This window comes from Notechis scutatus, chromosome 4 (genome assembly GCF_049901735.1).
Source record: "Notechis scutatus isolate UNSWTSFEM ecotype Mainland chromosome 4, rNotScu1.2, whole genome shotgun sequence".
Lineage (NCBI taxonomy): Eukaryota > Metazoa > Chordata > Lepidosauria > Squamata > Elapidae > Notechis > Notechis scutatus.
In genome coordinates, this window is record NC_142012.1 from 141,798,529 (window position 1) to 141,822,611 (window position 24,083).

A 24,083-nucleotide genomic window follows, 5' to 3' on the forward strand; every position below is an offset into this window, starting at 1 on the left:
TAACTTTAATGTTAAATAACAGTCTACCTATTCTTTGGGAAAGGCTCGATATAGTCAAAATTGCCAATCCAATCTAAGCTTCTGGCTGACTGCGATCAACCATAAAAGTAGTAGACAAAATGCTAGAATATGCTATTTATTAGTGTTGCCATGGTTATTCTGAGATTCTTACCCAACGATTAAAAATAATTAGAAAGTTGAATTGCTCCTGGGCATTTTACGAAAATTACCCAACTGGGTCCCCTTTAATGGAATGCAACGATCCCACAGAATACTGTAGTAACGTCTATACAAAATACATGTTCCACAGATATTTTAAAAATCCCTTCAGACTACGTAAATCCTCTGTGCTCGGCTAAAGTTTCTTTCCAATCTCCAATCCCAACCAAAGTAACTTTTAGAAGTGAGAGAACAATTTCCATGGCAGACACCTGGCAACGCCTCTCTCTTGTGGAGAGGATAGCGCGCAATCCTGTTCCACTCTACTTAGAAAGTAGATCACCTTCGGGGAAGGAGGTAAACCATTGCAGGCTGAAGCCCTGTCGCCTGATCTAAATGGCTTCAAGCAGCATCCGAAAGAGAAGCTGCTTTCGCACGAAGTGGCTCCTTCCAGCTGACCGGCGTTGGGCGGGACCCTATGCGGAAGCGGTAGTCTTTGCCTTTTGTAACGAAGCGAAATCTTTTGTCCGAGTTGACTCCTCCGTGGAGAATAAAGCTCCGTTGAGGCCGTGATCCGGAGTCCGGGCGAGCTGGAGCCATGGTGCAGGTCTACAACTTGCACCCGTTCGGGTCTCAGCAAGTCGTTCCTCTGAAGCAGGAACCAGCGCTCTTCTGCTGCGGGGGCGACGTACTCCTGGTGGCCTGCGGCTCCGGCGCCTGCAAGGTGGAAGTGTTTGGGGAACTCTGCCAGCCGCTTGGCTCCTTCAGTACCTTGGGCCGAGTGCTGTCCATGGCATACGGCGAAGTGGGTAAGCGCAAACCTGGCTGGACATCCAGAACCGAGTCGAACGGAAGGAAAGCAGTTCACTAAATTCGCTGCCTTTTCGAAAGACCAAACATTCCCTTCCTAAACGAAGAATGGGCACTCATGCACCTGGCGAAGCCAGGCTTTTTGTCTTGATGGCACATATACAATTTTTTTTGGGGGGGGGGGATTTGTGACCGTTTTGGCCTAGTGGGCTCTTATCAAATGATTGCTCGGGACCCTTGATCCTTTATGAAATCATGCCAGGAAAGCACCCTTTAGAAGTTAGCTGATAATCAGGTGACATTTATTTTATTTTATTTATTTGATTTGTCAATAGATTACAAGATAATAGGTATAAGTATAAACATGAGTAAGAGTACAGGAAATAGGTACGAATAAATGGGGACAATAGGACAGGGATGGTAGGCACAGACCTCTTAGAAATGGGGTGAGGTCAATAGTGGATAGTTTGAGGTTAAAGGAGTGGGGGTTACGGGATGTAACATATACATTTACTTATTTAATTTATTTATTTATTAGATTTGTATTGCTGCCTATTTGCCATGGTGACTCATTATTATTTAATAAATAATAAACCTTTATACTCTTTCCAGTATGTTAATTACCCCCCTTGTTCCCCTTCTACCTTGATACTTTTTCAGGAAAGGTAGAGGCACTTATGAACAAAGTTTCTGGGGCTCATTATGAGTTCAGAGACAGGCTTGGAAACGAAGATGGTGCTAGATTAGAGGCTAGAATTTTGCTTTGCCCTGTGCTGGTTTTCTATTGAATTAAATCAGCTAGAGAGGGAGGCCTGTTATAAGTACTGGCTTATTAGTGTTCCCATGCAGCATATTGAGGATCCCCAAATGTAAGCTTGTAAATTATGCCTTCAAAAAGCAATTATAAGGTTTGCACAACATCAAACCTAATGATCAGTGCTTAGTTTGGAGGCAACCTCATACTATAATCCTAAGTTTATCTTTCCAGCAACTCTGAGTTTCATAGTTGAGCCAAGACTGCCTAAGAATGCTGTTCCTCCTTATTCTATAGTCAATATGATCAGCATCGCTGTTAACAAACTACTAGGATTTTCCTATTACCTGTTCTTAACAGACATATAAAACAGTCTTCCCCAGTCTGTGATGTTACACAATCCCCATGTAGTAAATCAGGGTATTGTGGCTAATTATGAGAAATACAAAGTCTGATGGCACTGTTATGCAATTAGCACGGTCTTCTGGGGGAATTTCCAGCTAATTCAAAAACTTAGTTCACATTATAGTTTAATTATGCACACTCCTACGTTTCATTATGGCATTTATATTTTTGGCCATGTTTTTTTTCAAAATTTATGTTTTTCAGGAGATTATCTGGCCACTATTGAGGAGACACACAGCACCCTCTTCCTACGAGTTTATGTTAACTGGAGATGCATGTCCTCTGGCAGCTCACGTGTTTGTGTGCGGATGCAAGGTCATAACCCAGAAGCTTCCTATACCGAGACGTCTAAAGAACAAATGACAATCATAGAAATTCCTCTTTCTGATCCTCCCACATGTTTCTCCTGTTGCCCTTTATCAGGAGACCTACTGGTTGGCTGCAAGGATAAGTTGGTATTATTCCACTTGAAGCATTTATTTGTGAGTGAGGATGTAAAAGTGCTTGACTTCGAACGTTCCTTAATTTTGCACATGGAGAAGATCACCCCAACAGAAGTTGCATTTTGTGCAGGGTATGTTGCTGTCACAGCAGAACTGGAAGTCCTTGTCTTCAAACTACTAACTGGGGAGAAAGTAACTTTGGCTGGTAATAGCAATATCTGTGAATCTGTAGAGCCTGAAATACCCATTAATGAAGGTCAGTATGATATTTAATATACCCAGATCAAGACTGCTTCCCAAGAACAAAAGTAGCATGCAATTGGTCCTCATTCAACAATCATTCTAAGTGCAAAATGAGGGGAATTTACTACCAGTCCTTATAGTTGTGGCCTTGCAGCATTCCTGTAATCGCATTTGCAATTTGGATGCCTGGCAACAAGCTTACAATTGTAACATGGCATTCCACATTCATTGCCAGCTTCCAACTAGTAAAATCAATGGAGAAGCTGGTAGGAGGTTTCAAATGGCAATTGCGTGACCATGGGATGCTGCAATCATGTGAGATTCACCTAATAACAACTGGGATTGCCAATACAAGTCAGAGTGGGGCATGTGGTATTGTGCTTTATGAAGATTCTCAGTTATCCAGAGATGCTTTTTCAAGAGGCAACTGGACTTGTTTTTCTTTGAAGACATTTTATATTCATTTTGCTTCTTATCCAAGAAGCTTCTTCAGCTTTGATTGGATGGTGGGGAATGGAAGGATTTATATTCTTTGCAGACAGCTGGTCATTTGTGTTCTTATAGAGAGTTGTTAACTTCTCTTGGAGGTTTATCTGTGTCCTCCAGGAAGGTCACCTGAATAGTGCAAATGGGCATGGAGCCTTATTGGAACTACTGAAAGGACTGTGTTGTAGATTGGAGATAGATGTTGTCATATCTCTCCCCCTCTGTTGAGAGAGGGCTGTTCAATTTTGACATACACTGCCTCTTTGACTCTTCTTTCAAACCAGCTGTTCTTTGTGTCCAAAATGTGGACTTTGCTGTCTTCAAGAGTGGCCCTTGTCTTTTAAATGCAGATGGGCTACTGAATCTTGTCCTGATGGGTATGTTTTCCTATGTTGTTGTTGAAGTGGTTGTTTTGTTCCCCAATGTACAGATCTGCACATGTCTCACTGCATATGCCACATTGCATAGCTTGTGTCAGGGTATTTTTCATTGGGTGGACAAACTTCTGCCTTAGTGTATTCTTGGGTTTAAAGTGTCTATGTATATTATATTGGCTGAAGATCCTCCTTGGCTTTTCAGTGATTTGTTTTATGACTGCACTGCTTAGTGACAGCTCCCAGTCCCAATTACTGTTGGTAAGTGAAGACCACCTGTATAAGGTTAGACTGGTAATGTTTCTTCTATTAATTTCTAGTTGTCTTAAGAGTTGACATTGCATACTGACATTCTTTTTCACTTACTAAAGGTATAACAGAGGAAGTTGATCAAACTCAATCAGAATCAGATGGGTTTGTTTTCTGTCAGCAGCCTGTGGAACTTCTTGGAGAAGAAAGTAGCAAGTGTGAGATATCTGTTATTTTGGAGTCAATTAGCTTAACTGGTCAAGATTTAAATATCCAAGTGCAATATGTCTTGTACAGGTAATAAAATGTCATTTATCATTAATAAATAGATTTTGTAGATATGTATTATGCATACAATACACAGAATATTAACAGTTCCTCTCGGAAATGCAAGCTTTCACTTTGCCCTAGAAGTAGCCAGACCAAAGCAACAAATACCATCATCTAATATTACCGGTTGCCTTGATCCACATACCTGGGTTATCAATTTGTCAAGCAAATCTTAGAAACCTGGTTCATATAACATGCTCGCTGCAAAGTATATTTACAGATTATAATAAGCTAAAATTAACAAAGCATCCTGTGGATATTCACCTCTAGTTTCTACAGACTATGATGAAATTACAGCTTATGTAATTATATCAGCAGCTTACATAAAATATACAACAAAACTTCCATGGTTTAATTAAAATAAAAGAGAGGGGCCTTCCAAAACAGCATAACCAAATTTTCTTTTTCCAAGCTATGGATAAATAGGCAATGTTAAAATCATCTGTCTATATTTGTCTCTTTTTTCAGCTGTTAGGGCAGAGTCCACATGTATATAGTTTTCCCCCTAGTGATAATAAAACAGCAAGCATTTCCTAAAAACTAGTTATCTTGCTGACATGATTTCCTCTCTGATACGTAAGGTTGTTCAAACTTTGAAAATGTAGTATTTTCCTCTTCCGGTTTGAGTTTCTTCAGCGATAGATTGAAATCTGCGATTGTGTGCGGTTTCGATCTGTGCTCACCGCTGGAGCGCCCCGATCCTTTGGATTCAGGGCTGTAGCCACCCCGTAGAGGTGATGAAGAGGAGGGAGATTGCTAGTCGAGTGGAGGGGAGCCATATCTCTCCTCCTTGGCTGGTCTAAACTCCCCGAAGAAATGGCCACCTCAAAGAAGAACCCGACTGGATAAGATTGGGCAGGAAGAAGACAAAGACGAAAGCAGGACAGACCGGGCTAAACAACAGAGAACATCTAAGCAAGGTACCCTGAATCTAAAAGTACTTAGAGGGATACTTTTGAAAGAAGACTTTGAAGCAGCGAAGGAGAGAGAAAAGGAGGTTAAAAACCCTTTTTTTAAACCTTTATATTGACAATTACAAATGATATGGAAAGAAATCTATATTAATTTACTTTGACACTAATAGGCAACTTTAAGCTGAAATTTAAGTGTCAAAAGAAAAATAAAGATTTTTTCCTTGGTCATTTTAAAGCCCTACAAAAGGAGAAGAGTGGAGGCAAAAGGGTGGAACTTGGAATAATGGAAAAATGGAGTGCCACCTGGAAAAATAAAGAGGATTAACAGTGAAACTTTGAAAAGACTCCTGAGAATACATTGTAACTGAAACCTTATTAAAAGATACTGTTACCCACGGAAAGGAAAAGTAAAGGAAAGAAACAAGAAGGAACAGTCTGGGATCATTTGGTGATATAAAAAAAAAGTCTTTAGCATTGGTCTTTTCTTTCTTCTTCTGTTTTTACTTAAAGTCAACTGGGTGGTTGTTCAAAAGTATTTAAAATGGCGTTACTCCTGGAGGAATTGAAGATGAGTCTTAAAAAACAGAAAGAAGATGCAGAAAGGGGAGGATGATCCTTTGGCTTCGTATTTGAATTTCTTGAAATGGAGATCCTGAACTATGACAAGCAAAAGGAAAAGCTTCAAGAGCAAGAAGAAGGGCGGGACAAAGAAGAAGCCATTTTCAATGATCAAATAATTCAAAGTGTGGTAATAAGGGGGAAAGGGGGGAAAGGAGTTAAAAGTTTGAGATTAAAGGAAACAGCCAAAAAGAAAAATAGTCTGGAAAGAAAGTATAACAGCAAGGAGAAGCAGAAAAGAAAACCACAGAAGGTAAAATTAGAGAGAGAAGGGTATAAAAAAAGGGATGAGAAAAAGAGGGGAAGATAGAAAGGGAAAGAACTTATGAGGGACAAAAGCAGGAAATAAAGAAAAAGGAAAGTACTAGGATTAAAGGTATTTGCTCAGCTAGAAAACACAGAGAATGGCTAAATTAAGTTAAAAGTGAGGATTCTGCAAAGGTACAAAAGATAGTGGTGTGACAGTAGAATACTGTAATGAGTTAGAAATGAAATAAGTAAATCTATGAGATAAAACTATTGTTATGTAATGGTACGTTTATAATTAATGCAATAATAAAGAAGAGAGGGAAACGTAATTGTTTCTAAAGATTGACAAAATATTGAAAAGAAATGTGAAAGATTTATAAGGAAATTTATACCAGTTACTAGAATGAATTTGAATAATTATTTTGCTTATTAATAGTAAATAACTTATAAGATAAAACTGTATGATTATCCAATGGTATGCTTATTGACAGTTAAGTAATAATGAAGGGAGGGAAATATTTCAACTGTTCTCAAAGATTGATAAATATTGAAAAGAAACATGAAAGATTTACAAGGTTCATACCAGTACTAGAATGAAGTTGAATAACTATTTTGCTCACTAATGTTTATATATATATGTATGTATGTATGTATATATGTATATATATATATTTGCTATGTTTTTAGAATTTTTCTTTTTACATTTTTAAGGGGAAGTACAAAGCAGAGTCTGAATGATGAGATTTACATGATATAAAATAGATATTAGAAATTTGAATGTTATAATTTTAGAATGCATAAATTTAATGTTTAATGAAATTTTATATGATAATAACAATAAGACTTAAAGGTGTTACACTCCGATTGGCAATCATAGAGGGAATTTTTTAAGAATGTTGGAAGAGAACATAATGAAATTGTAAACAAGACAGACAAAAGTATAAGTATAATGAATAAAAAGATATAGAAATTTAGGTAAAAGAAATACAATTAAATAAGAAGAAAATGAGATAATCATAAAAGAAAATGTAGTATTTTATGTCTCTTTTTCCAGCAGCAAATACTAGCTAATATAGTGATATATGCTACTGATTATGTTGATGTAAATAATTTCTTAAATTACATAAAGTATCAGCAGCCTACATTTTCAGAAATGAATCAATTAGTCCTTAACTTACAATGGTTTGTCAACATAATGTTATAATAGTCTTAGAAAAAACTATTACAAAGTCATATTTGAAGTTAACCATCACAGCAGCCCCACTAGCATGTGATTGCATTTCAGTTACTTGGCAACTAGCTTACATTTACAATAGTTGCTGCCTCTTGCGGTCATGTGATTGTGGTCTGTGACTTTTCCAGCTGACTTTCAACAAGCAAAGTCAATTGGGGAAGCCTGATTTCATTTATCCACTGTGTGATTTGCTTAACAAGAAAACTGTGGTAAAAATGCTTGTGAAATTGGTCAGGGCATGTAATGATTTGCATTACAACCACACTGATCTAGAGCAGAAATTTCAACTGTAAGAGGACTACTTGTTAAAAAAAAACTATTTACTAGTATTTATATTGGATTTTCTTACCTGTAGAAACTATGTAAGCCATTTATTTGGTTTCATGTTAAGTAAAAGGCAAGATAAACAAAGGATGGAAACTAATCAAAGATCTAACCTAGAATTAAGAAGTAATTTCCCAACAATGAGAACAATCAACCATTGAAATGGCTTGCCTTCAGAAGAGACTGGACAGCTACCTATCTGGAATGGTACAGGGTCTCCTGCTTGAGCTCCGGGTTGGACTACAAGACCTCTAAGTTCCCTTCCAACTCTGTTATTTTGTTCTGATACACCAGAGCTGTCAAACTACCGGCCTTGGGGCCAGATGCGTCATGTGCTGGCCATGCCCACACCCAGTTTAAAGAAGGAGGTGAAAGTCCTGATACATCATGTGATGCTGCCATGATGACATGAGTTTGACACCCCTGTAATATACCCAAGAAACAATAGGAACACCTAAAGTGTCTTATGTGCCAGTTTTAGGAGGTTATTTTAGCAACAAAAAATGCAAATTGTTAGAACTGCTAAGGAATGCTCAAAGTAGAAGACTAGTCAGTCTTACATACTTGTTTGCTAATGCACAGAGAACTTTACTTCTACTGCACCCTGCTTAAATTGGATGCTGCTTCTGCACGAGCAGTTTCCAATGCAATATGAAAGCGAAAGACTGCATAAAGATTCCTGCGATTTCACTGTAAACATAGAAAACTGCTGGCTTATCTTTCCATTTGTCACTTTTCTTTGTAGGCGTTTTGCTCTTGATGTTTCCTCATTTCCTTTTTCTGTGGAAGATGCCAAACTGCACTCTCTTCAGCTGCTTCCAATACATGAATCAGGTACATTTCTGAACCTACATTGTCATTATGGAAGTTGTGGAAAAATACATCCCATTTCCAATATTATATTACCATATGATAGACAAAGCTATAGCTTATAATGGGGAAATATTTTCAATAAATACCATATATTGATAGCAAACTTTAATTTCAGTAACCTAAGAATTTGGGTCAGAGTAATATTTAAAATAGCTTTTTTGTGAGAATTTCAGAATCATAAATCCAATCAAATTGGAATGCTGTGGCAATTTAGAAATTTATATAAATTCAGTTGAAAGTTTCTAGGGGCTACATTTTTTTTTTAATGGTCTGTTTTGAATTCATTTTTTACTTTAAAATTTTCTTTGAGTTACAGATTGTAACATGATGTAACAAAGTTGAATGCAATAAGAGAAGGATATGTTGATTATGAGAAGAGATTATAGGAACAGTCTGGGTTGTATTCAGGCTCATACCAACTTTGTCCACTCTTTGCATCCAATTAATGGCAAGGTCCAAGGATCAGATACAGTTCCTGTTGATCTTTTGGGTTTAATGCCAAACTCACCAGTGTAATATCAATTGAATCTTACTGAACTGGGCTGAAAATCTTGGTATCCTGGCGTTTTGGTATTTTGTAATGTGATGTCACATATGGTCTTTTCAAAAATGTCTTAATTCTATGCCATACACATGTTAGTTTTCCAGGATATGCAGAGGTTTTTCACTATACTTTCAGTTTCTGGATTATTTTTTTAATTGTTAAAATTGCAGGGCTCTTGGACTCAGCTCACAAAACAGCTCCTAATTCATATATATAAATGTTAATCTAGTTTTAGATGTGGCTCAGTGGCTATGACGCTGAGCTTGTCAATCAAAAAGTCAGCAGTTTGATGGTTTAAATCCCTAGCACCGCATAACGGAGTGAGCTCCCGTTACTTGTCCCAGCTTCTGCCAACCTAGCAGTTAGAAAGCATGTAAAAATGCAAGGAGAAAAATAGGGACTTTGGTGAAAAGGTAACAGTGTTCCGTGTGCCTTCGGCATTTAGTCATGCCGGCCACATGATCATGGAGATGTCTTCGGACAGTGCTAGCTCTTCGGCTTTGTAATGGAGATGAGCACCGCTCCTTAGAGTCGGGAACAACTAGCACGTATGTGTGAGGGGAACCTTTACCTTTTAGATGCACTAATGTTACTAATGGTAATTTTGCTCCAGAATCAATTGGAGTTTAGAGCATGTGAGAAAGCTCTGCAACAGATTGTTGCACCAAGACACTAGCCAATCTGTCATGTTTCCTTCTTCCAGGATGTTCCTATTGTGCTTTTGCTTTTATTTTCTCCCATCAGAATGCCAGAATTCTGGGTCCACTAAACATACTCAGTCCTCATTAGGTTGTATGCAGGGAATTTTTTTTCCTCCTTGGAGTTTTCCACAAGGTTTCTCTGGCTTTTGTATTTCTGTAAATTTCAGGTTCTTTAAGCCTTCTGATTTTTTTTTTATATGTGGATGGCACCATTTTTTGCTGGAGTTGAATTGATGTTATGGAAAGCTTGTTAGCATATATCTTCCTTCTCAAATTTGATGGTTTCTTTGTGTGCATTCTGCAGAGACACTTGAATAAGATGAATGGCCATACAAATCAAATGTATCTTCTTCATTATCATCATCATCATCCCACATTACATTAGCCAGCCCCCTAAAATTCATGTAATTCAGAATTTCTAAAGTTGTTGCATTGAGAGAAGGCTCAAGAATTGCAGCTCTTACCTAATATCTGGCGCTAGATGTTCTCTTTTCTTTTTTTTTTCATCTAGGGACTTATGTCACGGCTAAGGAAGGAGATACAACTAAACAAGAATTCCTGAGTTTGTTTTGCTTTTTCTCTCTACCACATGTGGCATACCTATACACAATCAATAATTTAGTGGAACTTATTTCTACCTACCAGTATTCAGAAAGATCCCAGCAAGCAGTTCTTACACCCCAGTTCCTGCATGTGATTACAAGGTATCACATTTGATTGTTTATCATCCTTCATAAAGGTCCAGAACATTCCACCAGCAGTTCAAGTTCTGTGTTGAGAAATGGGTTGCAGAGTTTAAGCACAGCTGGCCAAGAATATGTATTAATAAAAAAGCATTTATTTTTGGTTCGCCAGATATACGGGACAACTTTCCACATGGTGCAACATGAAATGGGGCAGGAATTTAATGCTGGAATGAAAGAAGTTTTATTTTAGAAAACCCTTCTTTAGAATCTATGTCTCTAGCTGATTAGTTCAAACACTAGTTCTATATATTTCACAGAGTATTGTGTTTACAGTGTTACGCACTCAAGATTGTTAATCAAGATTGTGTTTTCCTCAACATGATATTCAACCCTTAAAATTATCCTGCTTGCATAGTCTTTTAGGAGTTGTGGTTATAACACATCTGGAAGGTAACATATTGGCAATGAGCTGATGGATATATTCCAGCCTAATTCCTCTTTATTTTTCTACTTAGCAACAACCTGCAGTGCTTTACAGTGAGATGCAGTGCAGCAGCAGCTCGGAACCAAGACCCCTACATTGATACAACATTAAAGGTGCTCGGATTGATTTCTGAGATTAGCTTTTGTTTGCTTCCAGAATCCATGCAGCCTTAATTGTGATGTAAAAGTAGGCAACCTTTTGGCAGCTTTAGACCTAAATTTAACATTTCTTTAGGACAAGAATCATAGGGAGCACCACCCTGACTCTTGCCCTTCCAGGGGTCTAAAAGAAAAGCTCTTCTATACCTCTAGACAAGACCAGAGTTGTTCTTGTTTACTGAATTTGTATGGGGATGGGGGTAATCCAGAGGACAATGGAGAGAAAAGTGATATGGAGATTGGCTTCCAAAAGTTGGGGTGGCATATATAGACCAAACAATAAAAAATATGTGTCATTTTCTAGAGTAATTATCCAGAAAGGATAATAAGATGAAACCTAGCAAAGACTGTCAAAATTCAGTCAAAGGTAAAAATAACCAAGACAATCCTATTAAGTCTAAAGGATAAGTTGTAGAGAAGGTCCAGAGGGTTGAGCAGGTCCAGAGAACCAGAGGAGATAGTCATGAAAGAGAAGAGCAAGGCTGTTTTTTGTTATTAGGCTGTTTCAGTGAACAACTCAGCCTTCATCCCAACCTGTTGACATGTTCCAGATGTAAAAGAATGGCTTTAGAACAGTGTTTCTTTGAACTCAGAATTCTGAGTTGAACTTCACACATCTTAACATTGCTGAAGTTAAGAAAGCATCAACGCTGCTTTAGAGGTAGCATTGACTAGCTGTGGGATGGCTTCATGATGAAGATGAAATGGAGTTTGAAGGGTTCCAAGATGGACACAAAAAGAGCAAAGCTAATATAAAGTGATGTGCATTTCAACAGAAATATCCTAACTTCATCAGCATATTTGAGAAATTTGAGCTGCCAGTATCTGATCAAGGAAGCTTTCTTGAATAGATAGTTCCATGAAAAGTAATTTAAACCCCATTAGGTGGTTTTTTTTTCCAGTAAACATCTCTGGGAACACAAATGTCTGGATATCATTCCAACCTCATTGGGTAGCATTTATATTAGAAGTGTTCAGAAGTACTCCTAATTTTAATGATGCCTGAATTGTGTTTAACAATGCAAAATAGTGCAAGTGAATTATTAGGCACACAAAACAAAATAAAATATCTTTGTAAATATGTAGTTTATTTTTATTTATTTTATTTATTTATTTGATTTGTCAATCGCTTACAAAATAATAGGTATGAGTATGAACATGAGTAAGAATACAGAAAATAGGTACGATTAAATGGGGACAATAGGACAGGGACGGGAGGCACAATGGTGCACTTATGCAAGCCCCTTACAGACCTCTTAGGAATGGGGTGAGGTCAATAGTGGGGGTTTGAGGATGTAATTACATAGTCTGCATTCCAGGCATTGACCACTCTGTTGCTGAAGTCATACTTTCTGCAATCAAGTTTGGAGCGGTTAACATTGAGTTTGTATCTGTTGTGCGCTCTTGTATTGTTGTGGTTGAAGCTGAAGTAGTCATTGACTGGTAGGACATTGTAGCAGATAATTTTGTGTACTATGCTTAAATCCAACCATAGGTGGTGTAGTTCAAGATTATCCAAGCCCAAAATTTCAAGTCTGGTGATATAGGGTATTCTGTTGCGAGCAGAGGAGTGTAGTACTCTTCTCGTGAAATACTTCTAGACTTGCTCAATTGTATTAATGCCTGATATACAATGTGGATTCCAGACAGATGAGCTGTATTCGAGTATTGGTCTAGCAAAGATTTTCTATGTCCTAGTTAGCAATTCAATATTTCCAGAGGAGAAGCGTCGTAAGATTAGATTTACAACTCTTAATGCCTTTTTGGCCATGCTGTTACAGTGAGGTCTGGCGCTTAGGTCATTAGATATGAGTTGTACCATCATCACACCTCATAAAGTTATTATTAGAATTCCATAAAGATTTAAGAAACCGTAAAATAGTAAACCTTGGGCTGATTTTATTAATTAGTTTGGGGAGAATTTTTTATTCATTTATTTGGGATACCCCCTATTTTCCAGTGACTTGGAGCAAATTTTAAGGATTGGATGGATGAATGAAGCTTTTGGTCAACTTGGGATGCCTTGAGGTCACAAATGGGTGCTGGAGGATGCCAAGTGATCCATGTTCTGTTTTAGAGAATTTAAAGATACAATAATGTAAAGATATACTGTTTCTTCACAGGCTTGTCCCCCTGTGTCTCTTGATGTTTGTACCTTGAGGATGCAGCTTTTTATAGGACTGAAAGCCATCTCTCACTTCAAACACCATATAATCATTTTGACAAAAGCAGATTCTGAGGATATTCTAGAGAAAAAAACACTTAAACAAAGATTCCTGTAAGTATAAAGGTTTTGAGTTTTATGGTGGAGGCAAGATTTTGATGTTTGGGGTCAAAAGGAGGTTACTCAGCAACTGATCATCTTGAACATATATTCTTGCCTTTCTATTGCTATTGAAAGAATTCTAAAATAGCTGACAAAATTATTATAGTTGTAAATTTAAAATTCACAAGTGTGTATGTATCCTTTCAGTTACCGAAAGGCTGATAACATCAAACCCAAGGTTCCCCCAGAATCTGAATCCGGATGGAATTTGTATATTGTGAACACAACTTCAACTCTCCAACTATACAAAGAAATGGTACTGTAGTATTCTGCATTTATTTCATTGACTTCTAGGAATAGGATAATGTATTGTGGCCTAACGTAAACCTGAAAGTGACCCCTTTTTCTGCTTTAGGTAGAATACAGCAAGACCTATGAAAATGTAAGAACAGAGAGTTGTATTCATCTCTTAAGTGAGGCTCACTTGCTAGTCAGAGCAGCTTTAATGGATCCTGCTGTGAAAGAATTGGAGGAGAAGGAAGCTCTACTAGCAGCATTTCGTGAGAGTTGTGCTCTTCTTGGAGACTGTTACAGCAGGTTTGAATATTTTGTGCAAGAAAAATCTTTATTCAGATCATATCAGGGAGGGAATTATACTGGGAACTTCATTGGAGAATTGTCTTAAAGACCATGCAATGCTTTAGAAGCCGCCATAGTAGGTTAGCACTACTATGCTCTTCTCTTAAACAAGATTAAGTAACTGCTGTACATCTTCAGCTTAGCTAACAGAAAATAAGGGAGAATAGGTCAGCCCAGGATATGTTTATGTTATATATATCAATATATTATCACATATACATCCACGGTGTGTGTCTGTGTGTGTACATATATATATTGATACCATAATCCTTTGCAGGATGGAGTCTGGGCAAGTGAATGGAGCTAGCAGAGTGTTTAATGGCCGGATGCCCTTCCTGTCACCAATGTGGAATTTTTTGTTCAGCAGATATATTCTCATTGTGCCCAGAGAGAGAAATATCTTCCTCTACCTAGGATTGAACTCACAGCCTCCTGATTATGAGGCGAGACCTCCACCTGTAGGCCACCGCACCACTCTTATACACAACACACACACACACACACACACATACACAAATCGAAGATTTCAACTGATTTGGACTGCAAGTCCCATAATCTTTAATGATAGCAGAAAATGGGAGCTGTAGTCAATTCATTTCGAGAATGCAGAATGTCTAGGAAAATAAAGGACTTTGCAATAAATCTCCCAGTCCACACCTTTTTGTTTGTTTTATTTAGGATATGATTAAGATTGCAAAATAAATCTGATCTACTAGCTATGTGTCTGTAGTTTCAGCACAAGACTATTGTAAAACCAACTCTAATTTTGGTTACCCATACAGAGAGATGTTTGTTTTATTAAAGTGCTTGTCTTAAATGGATTTTAATGCTTTTTTTGTTGACTTCTATGCTTTCAGGTTTGACACTAAAGACTTCCATCTTACTCTCCCTTACTATAAAATGTCCAGCCTTTCTATATCTGACATTCTGAAGCGAGTAACATTTGAAGATAAAACACAGAAGTATGAAAAAGGTTTTATATTCTACTTAAAGCATTCCTTGTATGAAGACATAGATGAAAAGCTAAATGAAGTAAGATGATGGATTTCTTTGGTTCACCTTTCTCCATAAGAAGGTTCATGTCTTGTGTTGACTCTTTTCTTCCATTCACAACAATGAACAGAGTCAACAGAATAAATCAAGCATTTAAGAAAATTAGTAGGACTAACTTCTGTTACTGTTGGCCACCAGAATGTTAAATAAATATTCAGGGAAACACCATGGCAAGCAATTCCACTGGGGTAGTAGAGGACTTCCCAGAGTAGTTTATATTCTGGTAAATGGCTGCAATCTATAAGTTTCCTTTGACAATTCTGCAAATCTACAAGTGTTCTTTGTGAATGTAGCAACTACATGCTCTCAAATTCCTAATACTGTTGTGTAGATTCCTCCAGAAACTACCTATTTAGATAAGTATATGGGAAAAGTTGGATTTTGAAAGAACTGTTGTAAATTATGAGCATTTCATAATTCAAAGATCTATCCAGTTCTCTCATGAGCTGTTTCAGATTATTTTTGCTGTTTTATTATGACCTTTTAAAGAGTTTGATAACTGCTGATTATATTTCTGTCTTGTGTTATAAATAACTAGAATTATATATATGTTTGCATTTTTAGGATTTGGCTGCAAAAGTACTTCAGATATTCCACCGTGCTGAGCCAAACCAGATACCTCACATCCTCTGCAGTCTTTGCATGAAAAATGTGTGCCCTGAAATGGCAAAGGAGTATCTGGAATTGATAGAAAACATGGCACCATCTGTTCTGGTGACATTGGCCAAGGCTTCAGTGGCTCTGAAAAAGGGGGATTGGGATAGATGTAAAAAGGAGCTGGACAGCCAAGCAGAGGTACAGATCATTGGGGGATACATTACATACATACATATAGACATACAGACATACACCATTACAGCATGAAAGAGGTAAGTGGTACCAACATTCTTCCAACAATTATGTTTGGAAGTATATCTCCCATGAAGCTCCCTTCCCTGGCAGACATTTCAGTCTGTTCACCTTTTTGGAGAAGAATAGAGATACTGGAGCACAGCTCTCATCTGCAGACTGAAGGCCCTAGACCCCAGTATCTCAGATGATGGAAAAAGATTCCTATTGCAGCTATTCCTATATAGCGCAACATTCTAGGGCAGGCAATATACTTAGCATGGGGTAAGTTTCCATTATCCTCCCTGTGGCAGTCAAAGTGACAAAGGTTTGTCTTGGCATTCTGTCCTAAGCTTGAAAGAATGATTCCTCTTTTCAAGAGGGGAGAGGAAATGGCTGTTCTATTTCCTTTTAGTTATGTTGTTTTTGCAATTCACATCATTAGAGAAGAAAGATAGAAGTTACATTGCACAATAAGAGATCTGATGGATGAGTTTTTGTTCTGGTTCTTTTTTAGATGAATATAATATTCCTCTTCTGTCGTTACATTTTTGTTAGTTTTTCATATTCTAATGACCTTAGGATATCATGAACTGTAAATACTGTAACTCCAAACCAAAATTGCCTTTATGATTGTGATCCACCACATCAGGAGAATACCAGGTTGTGTTTTATGTATCAAAAAATCAATTGTGGACCCCACGTGTCTTTGCTGCAATATTGTTGGCATTCTTTTATCCCAAACTTCTATACATAATATTCTCTACATTTTCTTGGCAAAATCTAGTCTGTGGGGTTGAACAAGTTTTTGTCTCATCAAACAGTGGAGTCTCAGAAAGTGAAACGTGTCTTTTAGGTAGGTCCTGTTCAGCCATGGATATAATGAACAGCAGGAACTGAAAACAACCTTTTTTCACATTCTTTCCAATAAGAACTACTCCTAGTGGGGATATTTACAAATAAGGATTGTATTATTTGCAAATCAGTTTTTAACTCTAGTTTTCAGATCTTGGACTGCGGATGAATTTGATACCCCAATTTAAAGCTGTTGCTGGTGACCGAGTTAACGTTAATTCAAAATGTTTTTAATCTACTTTCAGCTTTATGTGTGTAAACCCAGTCAGTAGTAACTTAGTAAAGCATGATTAAAACTTCTTCCGTACAATGTGTGAGTGTAAACCACAGCAATTGATGTATCATGGCTTGATCATTCTGCAAAAGAAAGCAGTAAAACATTGAGTCCAATAGCTTGTTTACTGTGTGATATCCATTAACATTAGGAATACCATCTGCATCCTGGTCTTTTGAAATAAGTATAATCTAGGCATATATTTTTGCTGGTGTTTTTTTTTAATTAGATTGAGAAAAATGAATTAGATACCATTCAAAATGTAGAGTGGAATCCACCAACTAGATCTTGTATTTTATCTGCAGATGAAATTGGTATGTGGTTTTATTCAGGAGCCAAGACTTTTAAAACAGCACAATAAAGGACAAATGTTCCCAACTGAACTTGCTTTGTACCTCAAAGAGACCAGACCTGGATTTCTCCTAGCTTCATTATTGGCTTTACATGAAAATAATAAAATGGAACTGGAAGAAGCAAACTCTTATATCAAGGTTTGTTGTGCAACATTTTTTGCTCCTTTTATTTATATATTTATTTAGGACATTTATCTGGTGGCCTACTCACTCATAGTGACTCTAGATGGTTTATAAGCAATTAAAACACAGTATATAAAATAAAATAAAAAGCATAGCTCCCACACACATCCCACCCCTTATAGTTAAGATCTGCAAAAATAGTTCTGTTTCTAGACTGTAGACTTTATGATTAAAGGATATATAAAGTTTGGAGTCATTTTTTTTCTCATACTCTACAAAAGAGAAATATAAAGAATTCAATAGTCTAATGCATGTATTAGATAATTAATACAGCCAAAGATTGATTTGAATGGCTATCACTGAAAAGCATGGCTTTTAATGGGAAAATGGCATAGCATTGAAAATGATAACGCAATATCAATTCTAAGTGTAGATTTTTTTTTCTGGGAAGATACATCTATTTTTTCCCAACTTTGTACTTACAGCTGGTGTAATAGTTTGATTAATGCATATCAATTAACCAAAGTAAGGCTTGTTTGCAGTTCATTATTCACTTTGCATTTAAAGTAAAGAATGAACCCACCAATTTAAAGCTTAGCAGTATTTAAAACAAACTGATTGAACACTGAAACAATCTTTGATAGCCAGTGACCTCCTCAGCTTTTGAGGGGAAAAGAGCTGCAGTGGTGGACAGTGCAAGTAATTCCTTTTTATATTTTTGGAATGCAGATGCTGAGTGGTAAAAATGAAGACGCTGTTCCCCAACTCTTGGTAGACTTCTGGGAAGCTTTGCTTGTAGCATGTACTCAGGAAGAGGTTGCACAGAAGTTGCATTTTAAACTTGCTACACAGTATATTTGGAGACTGTCCAGGAAAGAGCTTCCTGACACTGAGCCTCTAAAAACCACTGAAGATTTGGTAAAGTACTTTGGATAGGGAAGAGAGAGACTGCACGTCAGGATAAATAGCAATTCTTGCCTTATATACAGCCCCATAGTGCTTTACAACACTCTCTGAGTTGTTTACAGAGTCGGCATATTGCCCCCAACAATTTGGGTCCTCATTATACCAAACTCAGAGGGATGGAAGGCTGAGTCAACCTTGAGCTGGTCTGGATTGAACTCCAGACTGTGGGCAGAGTTAGCCCGCAATACTGTGCCATCGTTTCTTATTTTTCTACGATGTGCTCCCAGCTGTATTAGAGATTTGTATATAGCATGGGCAATCACAGAAATATTCTGTGATCTTACTAATATAGCAAAGGGAAATTGGGCTCTGTAATTCTTTACATGGTTTAATTTGAGAAAAAATGATATATTAAATCCCCAAATATCAGTGAAAAATGATATTTGTTGATACTGTTATAAAATTGTTATTTCCTGTCTAAATGCACAGTTAAAATATCTAATCATCAAAGGCCTTGCATTTCTTAAGAACATAGTGCAGTATCAAATGGTAGATTATTATGGTTATTTTTAATTAAGCAAAGATGACTATCTTTGCAGTAAATGTTAAATTGAATTAGAAACCTGAATGTAAACATGCTTGCAGTGCAAATGACTGTCTTTGTTTTTTTACAATATCTTTTGTTTTGTTCTTTCAGATAAATTCCTGCAGTGATTATGGACTTATATTTTCTTGGATTATATTCATGATGTCATTAGTACCTCTTCCTGATTGGAATTCATGTGATGACCTTTCAAAATTACAAGTATGGCACCTTTGACATCTGTGCAAGTATAGGCCAATTAAACTAATAATAGATAAACAACTTCTGAAATGAAGAGGGATACAACTACCAATAATAAATAAATTTCCCCTATTCTATGACCAATAGGTTTATGATTAGGGTAAGATAAGGGAATAAAACAATAGATAAACCTTGAAATATTGGAATGAATAGTAGAAATCCATGTTCCTGAGTGTCTCAATATTAGCTTTCAACATAGGCATACTAGATTCAGAAGTTTACTAACTTTTTTAAAAACATGTTTCCTTAATGAACTGACAGTGTCCTGCCATGGAGGAGATAGTTGACAACAAGTGTTACATCTTGTGTAGGAGGTAAACCTCTTTCTCCTCACATTCCTTATACTTAAATTGTCTGTATCCCAAGGACAAATGATTGTCCCTAACAAAAAAAAGGTGATAAAATCTGGGCTATAAAAATCCAAATGATCCAGATGGCAGTGGAGAGTTAATTTTATTTTGTTTTGGTATCCTTTGCTGATATCCAATGGTTGCCCAGATTTTTGCAAGCCAAATGGTTTGGTTTTGAATCACATTATTTCTGTTTTGTGGATATCCAAATTAAATAGTAGTTGCTCAAAGGAGCTAAATTTATTCCAGTTACCTTTTCAAAGGTATATATGGATGCTAAAATGCCTACCAGTGTTAAGAATCTTTAAAGAAATGTTTAACTGATTGAAAGCTATCCTGTTTTCTCAACTACAGTCAATTTATTAATGACTGTGATTACTTGTTTAAAGATTAATGGCTGTCATTACTTGTTTAAAGATAAGGCTATCCTATAGAATTTATTTAAAAGAATTGACTGTTCCAGTTGTTGTATAATAACTGTAACCTGTAATTAAAGAGTAATTAAACTTCTTCTGGAGCTCTGATGGGGAGAGAAAGAAAGAGATGAATGAAGCAAGGGGCAGTACAAAGACTCTAGAAGTTTCTAACCATAGGATACCAGTGTGGAAGGGTCCCTTGTAGACAGAGAAGTAGAGTGCTAACTAGCAAATAAGAGAAAAGGTACACTGGATTCTCCAAGCTATAGAGCAGGAGTATCAAACTCATGTCATCATGGTGGCGTCACATGATGTATCAGGACTTTTTTCCCCTTCGCTAAACCGGGCGTGGGTGTGGCCAGTGCGTGACGCATCCAACCCACAGTGGGAGTTTGACAGCCCTGCTATTGAAAATTTGCTAAAATGTATTCTCCCCAGTTTCTTGAGCATTCAGTGACAAGGCTTGAAAACAAAAACATACCTCAGCAGTCCAGATCAAGAAATAACAGTAAAGCTCAAAATAAAATAACCAAGGACATAAACGGGTATGGCAGCGGGAATTTGAGGTTTGCTCTTCTGCAGGCAGTTTCAATAATTCTTCCAACCTCAATGATGAGCATATAATCAACTCCTTACTTGGGTAGTCTCTGATCCTTCCCTCCCTCTGAATAAAGTTTTCTAGCATAAGGAGCCAGCTCTCTTTTCTTCCCAGCTAGGCACCATAGGAAGATGGGAAGCTGGTTTATGCAGGCCTGGTAAGGATAATCAAGCAGGTGCTTTCTCTACATGTTCCCTTTGTCTTCTTCTGGCATCTACTGTCTCCCTCAATCTTCTCCCCAGTTCTCCTCTCCCAGATCAGCATTTAGTCTGCAGATCCTCTGCCCTTTCTCCAGATCAGCATTTAGTCTGCAGACATTCACAGTCTAGTACTGTGCCTTACTCACAAGAATGCTGATGTTTTCCTTCAGCACAGTCTCCTTCAAAAACCTGCTTTAAGTACTGTGTCTTCACACACACACAAACACACATACACCACACACACTGGAACCACTTGGCGGATAAAATACTTTGGATCAATATGAAAAATATCCTAGTATTAAACAAGGAAAACTGTTCTAGACTGAGTAAAATAGTTATTCCTGGCTATTGTTTTAAAGACTAGCATAAAATAGCAAAGGGAAATGTAAAATTAATGTAAGTCAAAATCAAATTTGTAGTTGGTTCAATTCTGTACTGTCTTAGTCAGTCTTGTAGTTCTTAAAGATGAAAACCTCAGTGAGAGCTATAACTTTTAAATCCTTAAGTTCAGAAACTTCATATCAAGATAAGTTGCTCATTGTGTTTTCCATTTTGGTGTGCTTTTCCAGACCTAACATGTCTGTTCTCCTGTTCTTTCTGCAGTCTCTCTTATGCAGTCCATCCTTCAGAATATCCTCCATTCTCCCATTTGTGAAGAATATTCCAGAAGATTCTATTTCTGGTCTGAGCATACACGTTCTTTGTGATACATGTTTAGGACAGCATGAAGCAGGTATTGACAAACTTCTGGATAGGTGCCCTGAAGCTGTCATACCTTATGCCCAGCATGAGCTGAGGGATGAACATCAGGTGAGTGTTAATAATCATAGCTCTCTCTCACTTTTTTTTTGCCCTTCTAAAACCAAACTATTGCAGTTTCATTTTAATAGTTTCACAGGATCATTTTATATCAGTCCCTTATATGAAATTTTATTGTACCATATCTAGTCAACGGTTTTAAAACTCTGAGCAAAGCGACCCCATTATATTGAATGTGGGAAGTGCTTAACTTCTATTTCGTTAAAATGGTGAAATGGGGATACTTACCAGAACACATGGTACAAAATTTTGAAGATTATAAAGTATTTTTATGGTTTCCTCAATGTAGTTTCACCAGCCAGATGTTTGCTTGCCTTATCATATCTCATACTTAAAGTAATTGTGTTCTCCAGAAATATAAACAAATGTTTTGATACTTGTTGGCTGTATGAATTATGCAGGTGTTTCTTAACAATAACCACATATATAGGTTATGCTGACAATAGATCATAGATGTGTATGGAAGTATATTGGGTTACTAACTCTGTGTGTGCATTTTAAGAATCAGCAGGGAGACTTGTATGTTGTAACCTTGCCCAATTTCAGTTGTTTTGAGTCCATACTTCTTAAATTTTCTAACCACTAAAACCAGCAGGCCATCTGATTGAAAAAGGCTAGTTCAGGCAATGCTCACTGACATTTTTAGTTCTAAAATGAAAATGAAGCAATATGTGAGGGGTCCTTGCTTGTTTTCTTGCAGACGTTTCATTGCCCAAACCAGGTAACATCAGTGCTAGTCATTGTATTTATTTCACTTAAACAGAATAACTACCCTGAGGTTCTGAATTACTCCAATAATTTAGGTAGGAGACAAGATGATAAATAATATTCAGAAAATGAGTCTTCAGGAGTTATCGCAGGCCGTTGAATGCCTCTCCCCTTTCTCTATGCTCTTCGGCACTTAGAATGGCACTGGAAAGAGCTCAGATCCCACTTCATTAGTTGATAAATCTTGAATCTCTCCTGAACAAATCACATGTGGAACACAGTAGCAGCAAGTCTGACATATTTAAAGGTTTGCTGTTTAACATGCTTACTGCCATGCTTTTATGAGTAAAAATAAACAGCAGCCGTAAAAGAAGAAGAGTTATATTCCTTTAAGAATAACACTCTTGATTTTCTACCTGGATCTTGTTTTCTGACTGGCTTTAGGCTTTATGGTGGAACAAACTTCTTCCTGAACTCTGTAAACGAACTAGGCATGTTGGTGAAAACTACCCTGTATTTCTGTCATCCCTACAAGGTAACAAAATGAGTTATAGCACAGCAGAAATGTAGAGCTTTTGCAGTACATAGAATAGCCTTTTGCTCTTAAGAGGATTTTGTGGAGTGTTTACACTTTAGTGACAAAATTGAAGAACTGGATTCAGTGCAAATCACACATTTTTTTTTGTTGTTGTTAGATGCAGATCACAAGCAACAGTCTTCAAGGAGCAATGTTTGCTCATTCATTTATTAATTAAAACTTTATACCACCCATTTTATCTCCATTAAAAGTTGGTGGAGATACAGGTAGTACTCAAATTATGCCACAATTGGAACCAGAATTTCGGTTGTCAAACAGTGCAGTGGTTAAATGAGCGCACCCAAATTTGCTATCATTTTTTGCCACAATTGTTAAAGAAATCAGTATAGTTCTTAAGAAAATCAGTACAATTCTTTAGCGAATCCAGTTTCCTGCCCCATTGTCTTTCCCAGAAGATGGTTGGGGGCAGAGGTGGTATTCAGCAGGTTCTGACAAGTTCTGGAGAACTGGTAGCGGAAATTTTGAGTAGTTCAGAGAACTGGCAAATACCACCTCTGACTGGAGATTTTACAGTATCCTTCCCCTGCCATGCCCACCAAGCCACGCCCACAGAACCGGTAGTCAAAATTTGAATCCCACCACTGGTTGGGAAGGTAGTCAGGACCCTATAAATGCATGTTGGTTGCCAAGCTCTCAAATGTTGATCACTTGACTGATGCTATGGCGGTTATAAGTAGAAGGATTAGTTGTCAGTTGATCACTGTTTTTAGTGCTGTTATAAGTTCAAGTGATCATTAAATGAATGGTTGTAAGACGAGAACTAGCTCTAATCATGGGTATTAAACACAATGTTTGTATCCTTTTTGTCCAGAAACTTTATCGGTCATTGCCACAGCACTGGAATTGAGAGACTTCCTTAATGTTTTACCTGAAGATGGGAATGCAGCGTTCTTCTTGCCCCACTTGCTTCAGTGCAGCAGAAGATTGGTGACTTAAACATAAGGAGAAGTATCTGCTATCTTGGATTGGTCTTGTGGGGTGCAAAGTTACGCAAATGAACAAAACTTCATGATGCAACTATTAACACTTTGAATGCTGGATACTCTAAGCATATCCCCATGTACATGGGAAGAGTAAGGTTTGATGGATCTCTACAGATTGTCAAGTGATCTGTGGTAACAGTACAGTACAGGTAAACTGGTGATTCTCAGCTTTGGCAGCATGAAGATGTCTGGACTTTAACTGCCAGAGCTCAGAAACACCGAGCTAATTAGA

The 24,083-nt window shown here is 37.3% G+C and overlaps 1 protein-coding gene across 1 annotated transcript; it reads left to right on the forward strand.

Moving 5' to 3' along the window:
• The first annotated feature begins 633 nt into the window (after positions 1-633).
• Positions 634-24,078, forward strand: HPS3 (HPS3 biogenesis of lysosomal organelles complex 2 subunit 1). Its single transcript, XM_087965134.1, has 17 exons — positions 634-968; positions 2,333-2,827; positions 4,046-4,220; positions 8,338-8,426; positions 10,222-10,414; positions 10,912-10,993; positions 13,162-13,316; positions 13,512-13,620; positions 13,720-13,901; positions 14,801-14,975; positions 15,561-15,791; positions 17,259-17,444; positions 18,159-18,347; positions 19,033-19,140; positions 21,347-21,553; positions 22,715-22,805; positions 23,680-24,078. The coding sequence occupies exons 1-17, from the start codon at positions 758-760 to the stop codon at positions 23,802-23,804; spliced, it is 3,003 nt and encodes a 1,000-aa protein (XP_087821260.1). The 5' UTR covers positions 634-757; the 3' UTR covers positions 23,805-24,078.
• The last annotated feature ends 5 nt before the right edge of the window (positions 24,079-24,083 follow it).